Source organism: Indicator indicator, chromosome 2, assembly GCF_027791375.1.
Source record: "Indicator indicator isolate 239-I01 chromosome 2, UM_Iind_1.1, whole genome shotgun sequence".
NCBI lineage: Eukaryota > Metazoa > Chordata > Aves > Piciformes > Indicatoridae > Indicator > Indicator indicator.
The window spans coordinates 47,750,889-47,766,374 of record NC_072011.1 but is presented as its reverse complement, the minus strand read 5'-3'; the positions used below and the strand labels follow the sequence as shown (position 1 = coordinate 47,766,374).

The 15,486-nt window shown below is 39.5% G+C and overlaps 1 protein-coding gene across 1 annotated transcript in view; it reads left to right on the top strand.

Annotated features, from left to right (window-relative positions):
- Nucleotides 1-6,000: 6,000 nt before the first annotated feature.
- PLEKHH2 (pleckstrin homology, MyTH4 and FERM domain containing H2) overlaps nucleotides 6,001-15,486 on the top strand; it is a 57,984-nt gene continuing 48,498 nt past the window's right edge. The window contains exon 1 of the mRNA XM_054397769.1: nucleotides 6,001-6,130. Within this exon, the coding sequence (XP_054253744.1) occupies nucleotides 6,008-6,130 (123 nt within the window). The 5' untranslated portion in view covers nucleotides 6,001-6,007. The remainder of the gene's footprint in view (nucleotides 6,131-15,486) is intronic.

Here is a 15,486-nt window from a genome sequence, read left to right as displayed (position 1 = left end):
CTGCACTTCTGGCTGTACTTAGAGAGAAGGTTCAAGGAAATTATATAGCCAAAGTTTACATTAAATACCAATCTTAAATCATTTTGTATACTGTTTGCTAGGAAACAAATGCTTATTTTCATTATTTTGGCTAAATCTTGTAATCTAAAAATATTTTTCCCCACTTAATTGTAGCTTGAATACACTGGACAAGAAAAAACAATTAACTACTTGCTATATCAGCAATCACGTTACTAATACATTTTTCAGCAATGAATAAAAAATACACAATCCTCCTAGGAAAGTACCAGCAAATGCAGCAGTTTCAGTAAAATTTTTTGGATACTTTAAGATCATTGCAAGTGAGTGAAAAATTGGAGGCTATACTGAAATGAATAGGAAAAAGTGAAATTGTGTTTATAACCAGATGGGGAATACTTGAGCTTTTACAACCTTTTGGGGTTTTTGTTTTCAAACAAGAAAAAAGCATTTACTGACTCACAGATGAAAATTTACACGAGATGACTGCACACCTACATTGAAACAAACAACAGGAGAACGGTGAAGTGTGGTTTATGCTCCAGACGAATCTGTAAAACATTTTGCCTCCCCAAACAAAATACAATCACTAAAACTCTGCCCAAATCAATGTGTGCAGGAGGAAGATCCTTTTACGTAACAGAAAAACAACATACCAATTACTTTTAATACTTCAGGCAGTCTTTTAGAAGAGACTGAGAAGGTTCGTTACCTGAGCCACACTCCGAGCTCTGCTCCGCCGGAGGGCCCGAGGAGCCCGCTGCAAACGTGACACCCAAGCACGTGCACCTGTTGCTTCACTCAGTCCACAACTAAAATGCAAAGTGTGTGATTACCTATGGGACATGGCAGCTCTGCAAGACCCATTCGTCCTATAATATCCCCACCATTGCCTCGGTGACCGCACGGCTCCAACCCTCCAGTTTATTCTGGACAAATGACCTTCCACTAAAGTTGAACTTAAAATTGCTTTAAGCTCCAGTGCTGGAGCTGACGAATTTCAGGACAAGTGGATGCTTCTTCCTAAGGCAGCCTCCCCTTCAGAACTTCAGGCAAGGTCAGAAAAAATCCTAATTCGCAAGAGAACTTAAAAAACTGGGCTGCGAGAGGAGTACAGGAAGGCCGCTCTCTATCGAGGACGGGGGCATAGAGAGGCCAAGATTGGTGCACGGCCCATCCCGTGCAGCGCCCACCTCAATCCTCTCCGCCAGGGAGAGCCAACAGGCTCCTGCCTCACCTCCCCGCGCAACCCGTCCGGTAGTTCGGGGGAGTGGCCCGGTTGCTCGAGCTCCATCTGCCTTCTGACCGGGCGCTCCCTCCCCAGCACCCCGTCGGAGCCAGAGCACGCGGGAGAGGGAGCGGCCCTCACCAGCGGCCACATGGGGAAGAAAGGGCGGAGAAGAAGCCTTGGGAGCCCACCTCGCTAGCAGGACAACGAGCAAGCGCTGTCCCAGGCGCCTAGCCGCAGACCCGGGAACAGACTAGCAGCTGCCACCGCTGCCGACTCGCGCAGGCCCCGCCTGGATGCTCCGCCGGGGGCGGCCCCCTGCTCCTCAGTGGCCCTCGCGGCCGTCGCTCAGGCGCCCGCGCCGCTCGCCGCGGGGATGATGGGGCGGGCGCCGAGGGGCGCGGGCAGCCGCGGCCCCCTAGTGCCCATAGCCCGGACGGCGCCCGGCAAGGCAACGGGGCAAGCCACAGCCAGCCAGGTTTGACCTCCCTTTCGTTTGCTCTCTTTCCTCCCTTTGCGAGCGGGGCCGCGCTGGGCTGGCGGCAGAGCCCGCGACAGCTCCCGGCTCTTCCCCGCGGGACGGCCCCAGGGTCGCCGCCGCGCGTTGACGCACCCCGGCGGGACAGCCTGCGAGGTGTCCCGGGATGGCTTCGTCGGGCGTCGGATGGCGTCACGCGACCCCGTCACGGCCGAGCGTGACGTCGTGTTAGGTCACTGTGGTGGTGGTGTTGACTGCAGTACCCCGGGGGTGAGTCAGGCGGTGTCCCCACGACAGGAGACTGACGAGTTTGAGGTCGCTTTAGGCCCAGTAAGGTTCGGGCTCCTCGTTCGGCCGGCAGTGCTGTTGCCGTATCCCTGCAATCCGCCCCCAAAAAGGATGGGCGAGAAGAACACAACTTCCAAACAAACACGGCAAATAAAGATATTTTTTAAATATCTACACCGTCAGCTTTCAGCATTTAACATATAAAATAAACATTTGTACCTACTGTGATGTCACACTGTGACATCTGCAAAAGGGTGTAAAATGATCTGATGTGCTTTAATGCTGTTTGTTGCATGTATTCAACTCTGTGGGTGACCCAAGAGTTGTGCCATTTTCCTGGGAAGAGGAGCAGGCAGTGGCTCAGAAATGAGCTGGGAGAGGGCAACCTGGCCCTGAAACCAGGAGGTCTGTGCCTGTGTTTGAATGGAAGAGTCGTGGTTCATGTGTTGCTTCACAGGACCATCATCATCAATATCTAGGAAGCAGCAGAAAAGGCATTTGTAAATAAATTTTGAAGGAACTTTTAAACAGGTTAGGCTATTTTTTGTCTGAGTACAGAATTGGGCAAAATGAGTCAACTGGAAAACAAAGCTACCAGTGTTTCGATATGAGTAATGTCCTTGGCTAGCAACAAACCTGAGCATGACTTGATGCCCAAACAGGTCCATTCTGTGTCTCATAATTTCCCTTCACCGTTCCAACCTGTCTGGCTCCAAAAATATTTGAAGGTGCTAAGTTTGGGTGAAAAGAGTGGAAGAAAGAGGCCTGACATTTCAGAGGTATGGTCCAAATACATTTGAGCTGTTTGACATTTCAGGATGGTGTACTGCACAAACCCACTTCTGTTGCAGCAGAAGGACTTGCCAAACTTTCTCCAACAGAAAGGACATAAGAACATATGGACAGAATATGAAATGTTTAGTTAAACACAGCAGTTTGTTAAAAACAGAGGAAAACACTGACAGTGTGATAAGGAATATATAAATTTTTAAATGTGCTTTAAAAAGCTAGAACATTGTTCCCTCCTTCCCTCTGAAATGTATTTTACTAATTTCCAAGTACACGGCAAAAAGAGGAAATTATACCAATCCCTTTGGGAGGAATGTGACATTCTGACTTCTTGAAGCCTGTGAAGAGGTTTATAAATTTAAAAAGTGAAAAAGACGAATTTAATCTTTCCAGACTTGTCAAACTTGTCTCCATTAATTTTTTATTACATAATTAGAACTTAGGCTTTAATGTGCACTTTTTTAGTTTATTTTTCAAAATATTTTGTTTTAAAAGACTTGGAGAAAACATAGGGTGGGAACTGGAGCAGGAAGGGGGAGGACTCTGTGTAGGTTCAACTGCTGATTCAGAGTTCTTTATTAAGTCAAGGGAGATGAACTCATTTTTTTCCTCCCTTGAGGAATCAAACAAGAAACAGGAAGTCATTGATTCAAAGTAATATCATTCACTCCGCAATTGTAAACAGTGTATTATGTGCCTGTAAATATTTCCAGAATGCATTGCCTTGTTGGAAAATATGAAGTAAATTATTATAATCTCTAACAAACAACCCCCAATAAAAAGAGTTATTTTCAAACTTTTTATCTGTAATGTTTGTACAGTGGAATATTAATTAGCTTAGGCATTGAGAAACTACTTGGCTGGACACATTGTTCACTGCCAGAAATCCATCTACTCAAATGTTTTGTCTGTTGAAAGACAAACATTTTTAACTCCACCCTGTAATATTGCACTCCATCAAACCCCAGAAATTCTTTCACTGCTTGATATGTTTTTGTTTTCACTACCACAAACACTGAAATATCGTACTGTTAACCAGATGTTGGCTGAGTTCATCTCTCTCTTACGTAGCTGTTACTAGTCAAAAAGGGAAAACATTATAAAAAGTCCTGAATAGATACTCTAATAGGAAATTATCATTTCTCCTTACTTGGGAGAGCAGAATCCAGGCTGTCTGTCCAATCTGCAGCTGAAATTTGTGCTTCCTTTGTAAGGTAGGAGAAGCTACTGCTTGGTGGTGCCAGCTTCCCCCTTTGAATATGGAGACTGCACAAGGAGAGAGGAGTGAGGACTAGTGACAGGTCAACAGTGAGCAGTCTCGTTCCTGACGGTCCAGGGAGCTTTCTGCCAAGCATAAAGGAAGTAGGGGGAAATGGTAAAAGACACTGGTCATCCAGAAGGCTTGCAGTTGAAATGAATGAATGTTTTAGCATGCAGGTGTTGTAGGATTGTCTCGGGAAACTATATTAATAATGTGCTTAAATGAGAGCAATTCCATGGAGATTCCTGAGTGGGAGATTGCTGAACAGGAATGGTTGTAAACTCAGGCTTAACAGTCTAGATCATAGCCTTCAGGAACGAAAGGAAAATGGAGTCAAGAATGGAAGAGTTACCTTCAGACAAGTGATTGTGGTGATCCTCTTCCAGCTTAAGATAGGGAATGAAAGGAAAAAAATAATTTGGGTATGTAAAAGAAAAGAAAGATTTGAGGCAAGAGTTTTTCACCTAGTTAGCTATGATGAACTTCAGAGTAATCTGAGACATTGAAAATTTAGAAGAGAGCTAGAAAATATTAATGTACTGTCAAAAGTTAAACATCTCATCACTTTGATCTCTCTTGCAGTCTTTTGCCTTTTCCTTTTTTCTCCCTGCTGTTAGGAACAGTGGAAAAGATAAATCCATAGGTTCTTCCCCTCTAGCTGATGAGAGCTTGAGGAAGAAAGGGAATTGAGGCTGCCTCCTCTTACAGTGAGAGGAGGGGGGTGCTTGAACTCAAGCTTCTGAAGGACTAGAGTAGTCATGGGGAGGGAGACTCTCAAAGACATCATTTAGTAATCCACATTAAACGAATCAGGAGTTGCAGTATGGAGATCTATATTATTTTCCTATGCCAGCCTCTTTCATCACACTGAAAACAATTGCTACTTGTCTTTTCTTCTTCATGTCTTCGTCCATTACAAAGGTGACAAACATACAGCATAACCTTATGACTGGTAGTTCTTTGTTGAGATCTTCCAGCTGCCTTCCACTGAATGGTGTTTTTATGGCTGTTTATTTTCCAAGCCAAATCTATGTGTTCAGAGCCCTGCAAAGGCCAGGGCCTTTGCTCACAAGGGAACTTCTTGGACTGAATGGTTAATATTCAGCAATCTACTTAGTCTTTATTAATAAAGCTGTCTACAAATAGTTGGAATACGACAGAGACCAGTCCTGCTTACACAGAGATGATTTTCTTGGCTTCTCAGACTCAAACCATGATGAGCCAACTCTCCTCCTGAATAATTTTTCCAGCAGTGCTTGTCTAAAAGTATGCTGAACTTAATTTCCAGAAGGCATGAGCAGTTAAATGTAGATAAAAGCATAGGTGACAGCCTGAAACATGGATGAACCAGGATGTCCTGGTAGATCTGTTAGGGACCATTTACTCATCTACTTTTACATTTAGAAGCATAAACTGCCCCTTGCATCTCATTAAGGATATTAAATTTTAAGGACAATGAAACATAATAATTTTAAAACACTTTTTAAAGCATAATATACTAAACATTAAACTTGCATAAAATCAAATTTGCTACTAATTCATGGGTAATTACATAAGTCATCTTCTTAGCAAAAGCTCAGTTCTCAACAAACCTTTCTTCTGTGTAAGAAAGACTATATATATATATATATATATATATATATGCAGTAACTGAAGATGAAAATGCACAATGTGTTTGCTTTTCCAGGAAAACATACTGCAGCCCCAAAAATAATTGAAGACATTCAATCACAATAAACACAGATTTCAGATATCTACCAGTTATGATAAGGGCTTTTGTAGACTAGTGTAGTTTTACAAAGTTTTATGAAACTGCACATGTGAAAAATCTGGGGCATTCTTGAGATTTTATAAAATAAATCAGTATGTATATTAAAAATTCAGGCATTAAATACAGACAACATTTGACATACGGATTTTTTCCCTTTCTTTTTTCAGCGTAAGTATGGCTGAACATCCAGAGCCAGATGGTACTGTAAACTGGAAGGAAAGGTGTTTAACTCTGGAATCACAGTTAATGAAGTTTCGTCTCCAGGCAAGCAAGATCAGGGAATTGTTAGCAGAAAAGGTAGGTCTCATGGTATGCATTTTAATGGTGTGTAAATTAGTTTATTTGATGGTGAGGGTCAATCAAATGTTATGGTTGGAGATTACAAGTACTGTATTCTTTTTTCCAAGAGAAAAAAAATAAAGCCTATTAAAACAAAATAGATGAAAACCAGGTATGTTTTAATGCTGTGAAAGAATTTCACATATTAGATTTGCCAGCAAGAAAAGTTCATTTTCAAATAAGAACACACTGGCAGCTCTCCTGCAGAGAAAGATGCATATCCAGTAATCACTTCTACAACATTGAAGTTCATACTTAAACATGTTTTTCTATGTATTTAAAATGTGATTTAAGACTGTGAAGTCCAGAAGTATTATTTTCCCTAGTATTCCTTTCTGAATCATATAATTTACCAGGTTTGCTTCTTTGAGATAAGACATCTCCAACTGTGGCTTGTCGTTTGAGTTCAGGGACCCAGGAAGTTGAAAAGTATTATGTAATTTAATTTGAAGAATATAGTTTAAATATATACTTTATTTTGCAACAGATAAAAATTTCACTCGGCATGTTCCAATATGTGTATCCCAAGAGTCAACCATAATTAAGCCCGTATTTGAAATATTAAAAAAACACCATTGTATTTAACTGGTAATATTTGGACAGAACAAGGCAATTAAAAGAGTAAAAAGGACAAAACATTTCAGAGAATCATTGGAACTATGTCATCATTACTACTCAATTCAACGAATTTCTGGTTAAAAAGTTACTTTGTCAGAAGCACTCTGTTCTTCTAAACGTAAATTTTCCATCAGTTGCTCCCCCAAAAAGAGAAGTAAAATTCAGATAATTTTATAGTATGTTAGAATGATGCTACTTTTATTTTATACATTTATGTTAATGCTTTTTGTGAATTTATTCTGTCTCTCTTTGAAGATATAAATGCACTTAGCATCCGCATTTAGCCTTCTGAAAAGCTCCCATTTTATTATATTTTAGAGGGGGCAAGAACTAGATTATGCTAAAGCAGGAAGAAACATGATTTTCGTATTTATGAAAAACCATGGCTGGTGTACAAAGTTATATGCTCTGATCCTTTCTTAATAATACCTAACATTTTGGGGGTTTTGACAGCTAAATTAACCACCAAGTATGTTTTCATTGAGGTATCTATCTTAATTCTAGGATCTTACCCCATGTCCTTTAGATTTCTATGTAATGTGTCATTTGTTATTTTATTGACTGGTCACCAAATCTTGTAAGGATCTTCTTGTAAGTCTTCCTTGTCAGAAAGCTTCTATTATCTTGAACAACAAAATACCTTCAAAAAGCTTAGTTGCTTTGCTGCCCAGTGCCCATTACTAAATACCTGCATTGAACAGCATGCACTCTGAAGAACTGCAGATCTATACTGGTAACTGTCCATCAGTGTTTGAAATAATCAATAGCTTACCTTTTTTTGTTGCCCTTTTTTTTTTTTTTTTAATTCATGGAAGAACATGCCCTCTTCCCCCACAGCTGTTTGTTTCCTTTCAAGGCTTTCCAAAATCCAAATAACATATAACTAGTTACCCCCTATCTGCAGCATTGGTGATTCCCTCAAAAAACTTCAATAGCTTTGTGAGGTGGCATCCTTCTTTCTAAGGACCACAGACTCTTCTCTTGTTTATCATACTTATCCACATCCCCTAATTCTGTTCTTACAGTTTCCATAATGTGCTTGCTGCAGACATCAGATCAATAGTTAGTTTCACTGTATCATCTGGTTCTTGATTGAATGTCACTTGGCAATGTGTTACTATTAATCTGTTTATGGCCTCACCTCTTCTGTGGAGGTACGAAACCTCAGTTTGAAAAAAAAAATGCAATAGAGAAATGTAGTATTTTCTGAATTTGACATTTTTAATGAAGTAGGTCTTTTTTGTGAAAGTGAATGTGCAGATTTACAGCAATGCAAAATCATTGTTTAACAATACTGAGTTCTGCTGGGATTTCATTTTTACAGTTAGTACTCAAAATAACTCTGCTTTGGCATTACTGAAAATACTGCTGTTAAAAGCAGTGTAGTTGAAAGCTCTTTATTGTTTACACAATTTTGCAATTTTTCTGTATCTCCAACTCTCATTAAAAAAGGTACTGCAGAATTTTGCGTTTTGAAAGAATGATCAACTGTACAAAGGGCATCCTTTGAAAGTTAATTTAAAAACAAAACAGAAAGGGAAACTACTTGTGTTCTTCATTCCAGTTGGCAGGGTGCACAGATGAGTTAATCGGTCTTGGGAAATAGCATGCCAAGTACTGTCAGCTGTAACACTCAACAGATCAATGGATGCTTACAGTCAGGGCTGTTAGATGTCATGCATCTCCTCTCTCTTTACCGCGTTCGGATCACTGCATTGGATGGAAAATGGCTAAACCCTGGACATGAGTTTCCTAGGGACTTTTCAGCAGTTGTAACTACATGTCTTATACAGCTGATTATGATTACAGTTTCAGTTAAAAAAAGTTAGGATTCATGAACGGCACTTCACTAAACTATCTGAGGTAACAAAAAGTAATTTAGAAGTTTCAATGTATGGGGCCCCAACCACCTCCCTGGACAACCCATTCCAGGCTCTCACCACTCTCATGGTGAAGAACTTCTTCCTCACGTCCAGCCTGAATCTCCCCACTTCCAGCTTTATTCCATTCCCCTAGAATGAAATGAAAGCAACTTGTTCGATCTCATCTGTGAGAAACATGACTCCAAAACAGATAAAAATATGTTAGAGACTTTTCATGTTATTGCCCTCTTCTTTTAGTTCACCTTAGCTTTCTCAGAAATTTTAGAAAAAAACAAAGTGCTTACAGGTGGTAAAAATGTGAGGAATAATTTCTATTGTAAACCACAGGTCTAACAAGTATTTGGTTGGGATAATTTGGTACAGCAGAGCATTAGCAGGCTTCATGTAAAATTGCTCTTCTCCTCGCTTTGTTGCTTTGACTTCTTAAGGTCAATCTTTCACTCAGAAATAAATTTAGCTGGGTGTGGTGGGTTTAAAATTCCTCCCAAAATTAAATTGCCAGACCAGCTCAGTTGGAAGCAAGTAAAGCTGTATTTACAAGCAAAACTACAATGAAATGCAATGAATATGTACAAAATATATAGTATTTATAATATTTACAGGTATTTACAATTTATAAACAGCACAAGATACCCCCTGGACAAAACCAGGGGAGCTAGTAACAGCTTCTCGACTCCCTGACCCTGTCCCTCTACCCCCCTGGACACAAAGGGACAAGAGAAAGAGCAGAGAGTTGTTTTGTTAGTACTTAGTCAAAACAAAGTAATGCAGCCAAGGTCAGCAAAGAGCCAGCAGAAGCACTAGCTAGAGCAAGGAAACCAAAAAGAGAAGAAAGATAGATTGCAGAACTGGCTTATGTTGACAGTTTGACCAATGGCATTATTTAGAGCTTATCATTATTTCTCTTTTTACATACAATGTTGATTTATTTATATTCTACCACTTTCTGTTCAAGATCTGTGGAAAATTTTCTAGGCAGAGCCTGAAACTACCACACTGGGACGCTCATCAAAGACTGTCCAGAGCTCCCAAGAATTAGACTTGCACAATTCAAACACAGCCATTTTCAAAATGGGTACTAAAGTCTTAGTTGTATCTATTTGTCTGTTGGTTTAATGGTAATAATTCAGTGGTTATTTTTTGCATATTTTACTTTTTTAAATTATGCAAACAATTCTCAATATTTGTGAAAGGAAAGATAAACTAATTAGAAATTAAACTGCATGGAACTGTTACTCAAAAATATATTTGGGAAATACCAAAGTAAATAATGAAGACCTGGTTAGTCAGTACTTGATGGACATCCTCATACTAATGATTAGAGGAGAATACAGCTGATGTCAGCCTTTATAGGTACTTTCTAGACTTGTTACTTCTTATACAATGAAACAAATTTGCAAAGCATGTAAATAATTACTACTTTGATTAGCAGAGGATTTTTTTTTCTGGTTTTGTTTACAATCATCTCTATGCTATGAAATGTGTACTAAAACATTGAAATATAGCACCAGACTCTTCTAATTCAAAACAGCAACTGAAATCACAGTACTGTGGCATGACAGACGTAAAATCCTCATGGGTAATAAACTATGTAATTGTTTTAGAAAGCAGAGTGAGAGTGATACTGTGCCAAAACAGGTGGTCGCTACAGGAAGGCAGGATAAATGAATTGGTGGTAATTCTCCAGCCTTCCTGCTCTGCATGTTTTTGAGAGGTATCTTTTCAGTGAATAAGGAAAAGGAGTTTACATCCTCTTGTACTATGAACATGACTTGTCAGAGACTGCCATTGGGTTTTTGTTCTTAGGTTTACTCTATAACTTAGTCTAAACCCAGATCTTCATAAGGCCTTGCTTGAATCCTTTTTCAATATTTGTGACCTTGTGCTTCTGTAAAAATACTTGGGCATCAGATTTATTTTGGTAATTTTCTTATATACTACAAATCAAATACCTTTGCAAAATCATTTTATTTAATGGTGCCCCTGCAAATAAATGAATGATCAACATGGGAAGTCAGTATGTTTTTCTAATACATGTATACTAATTTAGAAAAAAAACCCTATTTCCTGGGTTTTGTAGGTCTAGCACATACACATCCTTGAACCTCAGTGGTTGAGTGTTTGAGAAATTTGCATTGGAAATGTGTTTCAGCAGTATGACTACCAGAACTGACTTTTTTTTCTGTGAAGCTGGGGAGAAGAAAAGGAATATGCAATGACTTCAGAAAACTTAATTCATTCACTGTTATTTGTTTAGGTTTTTAAAGTTGTTTTCATTTTGCCAAGTAAATAGTCTATATTTATAAATCTAACATGAAAAAAAATAGACCTCATTGGAGTTTTAAGCAGTTGCTGTTGCTCTAAGTGGGAGAGGTCTTTACAGGAATTTAAGGAATGATGTAGAAAGAATCCCTTGTATGCCAAATTTAGAATGCTGTGGAACTGAGTTTTAAGTAGAAGTCTTTATTTTATTGCGGCTCAAGTCTTATGTATATGAAGAGTTTACTAAAAAAACCTATGGTGAATAAAAGATCACAGTATTCTACTGGAAGTTTAGCTCCTAAACAACATTTCATGTTACAAGAAAAGTTGGTTACCTTCATTCTCTTCATAGTAAGTACATCTTTCACCTAAAATACGTGTGCAACATCAGGTATAAAGTTAATGTTTTTCCTACCACGGAAAAAAAAAATCATTTTAGTAGAAGAACTACATAGCTGTGTTAAAAATCCACTTAGGCAGCCTCCACTGAATTTCTTTTTCATCAGACCCTGTAAGCGACTGAATATGGCACTATCCCAAATGCTGTCCTGTAATACTCAGCATTCACAGGAATGTCTCCAAGTTTGCTTGCTGCAGTGCTAAGGGACATTATTTCATGCTTTGAGTGATTTTCAACAAAGGTAAATGATTCAGAGAGAGGATTCTTTATATATATATATATATATATATATATATGTTTGGTTTGCTTTTAACCTTCCTTTTTTTGTATTTTCTGTATACAGGCTCAGCTAGAAACCAAGTATATACACACATGACAAATGCAGTAATATTTGCACTTTATGTACAGATTATGAGAATTGAATTATAACTAATTTTTAAGCCAAAGAGTATTTCCCATATATCCAAAGCATAACAACTTTTTAACTTCGTTTTACAAATCAACAACTAAATCCATGTCCAACTGTATTTTTGTTCATTTTGCAGTTGTTTTTATGGTATGCCATTTGACGTTACAAAATGAAACAAATGCAGTGTGTTTTGTTATCTGTGGCATGCCAATTTCAAGATTAAGATTAATGTTTTCAGAGGAAAAGTCCATAAGCATTTGACTTGTGCTGTCAATGTGAAAATTGCAAAAAAAAACCCAGAATAAGTACTTCCCATTTGTAGTCAGAGGATTATGAAGAGTAAAGTAAAAATGAGCTCATAAAAATGAGTGAAATGCACACATTATTCAAATGGAGGCTGGTTTTGAATATTTCAGTTACTCTTTGAGAACTTACTGTCATGGAAAATAATTCAGATGCAGTTAGTAAGATACAACAGGAGAAAGTAAGGAGAATTAAAGAGAATAAAAGTTTAAAGTTTATATGGTTAGAGTCAGGTTTGTTTACACCTTTTTAATACCTACACCCTTTTTTCTGTAATTTAATTTTTATCCCGTGTCTCTTTTTGCCATGTCTTTTATGACAGCGGGGTTTGTTTTGTTTTGTTGGTTCTGTACATCCTAAATATACATTCTTTCTAAGGATGCTGAAGATAAGGGGAGGAGGGAGGAAGCAATAAATTAGCTATTTTTACAGAGGCAAGGCTGGGTCATGAAGATCACAGCCCTTGCTGTGAGGCCAGAGGATTAATAGCTTCCCTCTGGTGGTATAGAGACAAAGCTATCCATTCTATTCCAGCTCCCTTGAAACAGCAAAGTTGATGGAAGTTGTAGAAGTTGTGATAGTGGGCAGCCATCTGTGCAGATCCTTAACCAATCTAATATTTGTTTAGCATTTCAGCTGCAGGAGCTACAAGATATTTTTTCTCCATTTTTCATGGAGAGAACTCTTTTTGCTCTTGGAAATTGTGCATTTAATGTCTCATTTCCTCAGAGAGTATTTTTAGGCTTTAAATATCTGTTGTCAAATCTTCAAACTGCATTATGCTGTCATACTTGTATTTCTGGAATCTCTTGCTCCTTTACCATCTGTGTTTCCTAGGTGTCCTAGACATTCTAAGTTCATTAATAATTTGGTTTCAGTCAAGTTTTTGATTTTTTAAACTTTGGCAGTGAGTGGTGCCTTTGATTGTTAAGCTATCGCCTGACGTAGCGGCATGGAATATCTGAAGGAGACCTACAAGAAGATTGGGGAAGAACTGTTTAGAAGGGCTTGTAGTTTTAAAGTATGGTTTTAAACCGGAGCAGGGTAGATTCAGTTTGAACATAAGGAGGAAGTTCTTTACAATGAGAGTGGTAAAATACTGGAACAGATTGCCCAGGGATGCAGCTGTAGTTTACATCCATTGCCCCTTGTCCTATCACACGGCACAAGTGAGAAGAGACTGCCCCTGCCTTCTTGACACCCAGCCCTCATATATTTATAGACATTTATTAAATCTTCTCTCAGTCTTCTCTTCTCCAGACTAAAAAGCCCCAGGTCTCTCAGCCTTTCTTCATAAGGCACACGCTTCAGTCCCTTAATCATCTCCATAGCCCTCCGTTGGACTCTCTCAAGTTGATCCCTGTCTCTCCTGAACTGGGGAGCCCAAAACTGGATGCAGTATTCCAGGTGAGGTCTCACTAGGGCAGAGTCGAGGGAGAGGTGAACCTCCCTCAATCTGCTGGACACACTCTTCTTAATGCACCCCAGGATACCACTAGCCTTCTTGGCCACAAGGACACATTGCCACCTTATAAGAAGAAATAACAAAAAATAAAAGTGTATATACCAGTAAAATAGTGAAGAAGTTTCACCATGCTTCACCTGTGGTTAGCCTGAGGAATGTTTGAGCCCCAGCCTTTAGCATTAGCTCGTTTGGGGAGATCTATGACAAAAAGAAGATTTCGTTCAGAAAGCGGTTCTTCATTTTGATGACTAAATTCACATCATAAATATTCCTACAGGTTTCATCCTATAGGGATCCCTATAGGGAAAAGCTTTTGTGCCAGAACAATCCATTTTATTTTTTAGTGAAGACATACTTGATTTTATAAATACAGGTAGGTATGAAATGCCACTTTCTAGATTTATGAAACAAGATGGATTTATATTAATTGATTAAAATGCAAAGCTGTTTCTTTAAAACACAGACTTTCCACTTCTTGTGTTGGCTTTGGGATAAAAAAAATCATCCAGTAAAGACCAAATTATTTCTTACCTAAGACATTTACTAATTCCTTCTTTACAAATTATCTTCTTGATTATTTTTTCCAATGAAAAGCTAATATCTTGATTTTGCATCTCTGTTAGGCGTTTAGTTTATGTGTCTTAATTGGTGAGATCACATTTTGAAGTTTGTTGTAGTTCATATAGATTTAATACTGTCCTTATGGAAGAAACATAATGCATAAATGAGAAATAAGTGTCCAGACAGGAGGAAGAGTGTTTGAAAATATGGATGGAACATAAAGTCAATTTTTTAAATTAAAGTTAAAAGAAGTAAGAGGAATATTACTGTGTTTTCCTCAGCTAAGCCACGAGAAGAAAGGTCTTTTTTGTAAAAAGAGTAAATCATGCATCCAAAACAGTTTTACCATTGCTTTTATCTAACAAATGCATGCAAGTTATTATAGATGTGTAGATTTGGCATAGCATATTTAAAAACATGAAAACTGGTATTCATTAAAACCACTGACAAACAGATGATTTGCTTTTAAGTAGTACTGGTGCCTTTCTTAAGGAAATGCAGAAATTTGTTGAAATATTTGAGTTCCAACATCAGAATATAGAACCAAAAGGGGAAAAATACTGGTCATAGTGCTCTGAAATAGCTAGCAGGCAGGGACCTTGACAGGCTGGAGAGGTGGGCACAAACCATCCTCATGAGGTTCAACAAGACCAAGTGCAGGGTCCTGCATCTGGGTCGAAGCAATCCCAAAGCACAAATACAGGCTGGGCAGTGACTGGCTGGAAAGCAGCCCTGCGGAGAGGGACTTAGGGGTGCTGGTGGACGAGAAGCTCAACATGAGCTGTCAATGTGCACTTGCAGCCCAGAAAGCCAACCAGATCCTGGGCTGCATCAAGAGAAGTGTGGCCAGCAGGTCGAGGGAGGTGATTCTCCCCCTGTGCTCAGCTCTGCTGAGACCCCACCTGGAGTACTGTGTCCAGTTCTGGAGCCCCTATTTACAAGAGGGATATGGACGTGCTGGAATGTGTCCAGAGAAGGGCCACCAGGATGATCAGAGGGCTGGAGCTGCTCTGCTATGAGGACAGACTGGAAGGGTTTGGGCTGTTCAGTCTGGAGAAAAGAAGGCTCCGAGGTGACCTTCTTGTGACCTTCCAGTATCTGAAGGGGCCCTATACAAGAAAGCTGGGGAGGGACTTTTTAGGATCTCAGGTAGTGATAGGACTAGGGGGAATGGAATAAAGCTGGAAGTGGGGAGATTCAGAGTGGACGTGAGGAAGAAGTTTTACACCATGAGAATGGTGAGAGCCTGGAATGTGTTGTCCAGGGAGGTGGTTGGGGCCCCATCCCTGGAGGTGTTTAAGGCCAGGCTGGATGAGGCTCTGGCCAGCCTGATCTAGTGTGAGGTGTCCCTGCCCATGGCAGGGGGTTGGAACTAGATGATCCTTGTGGTCCCTTCCAACCCTGACTGATTCT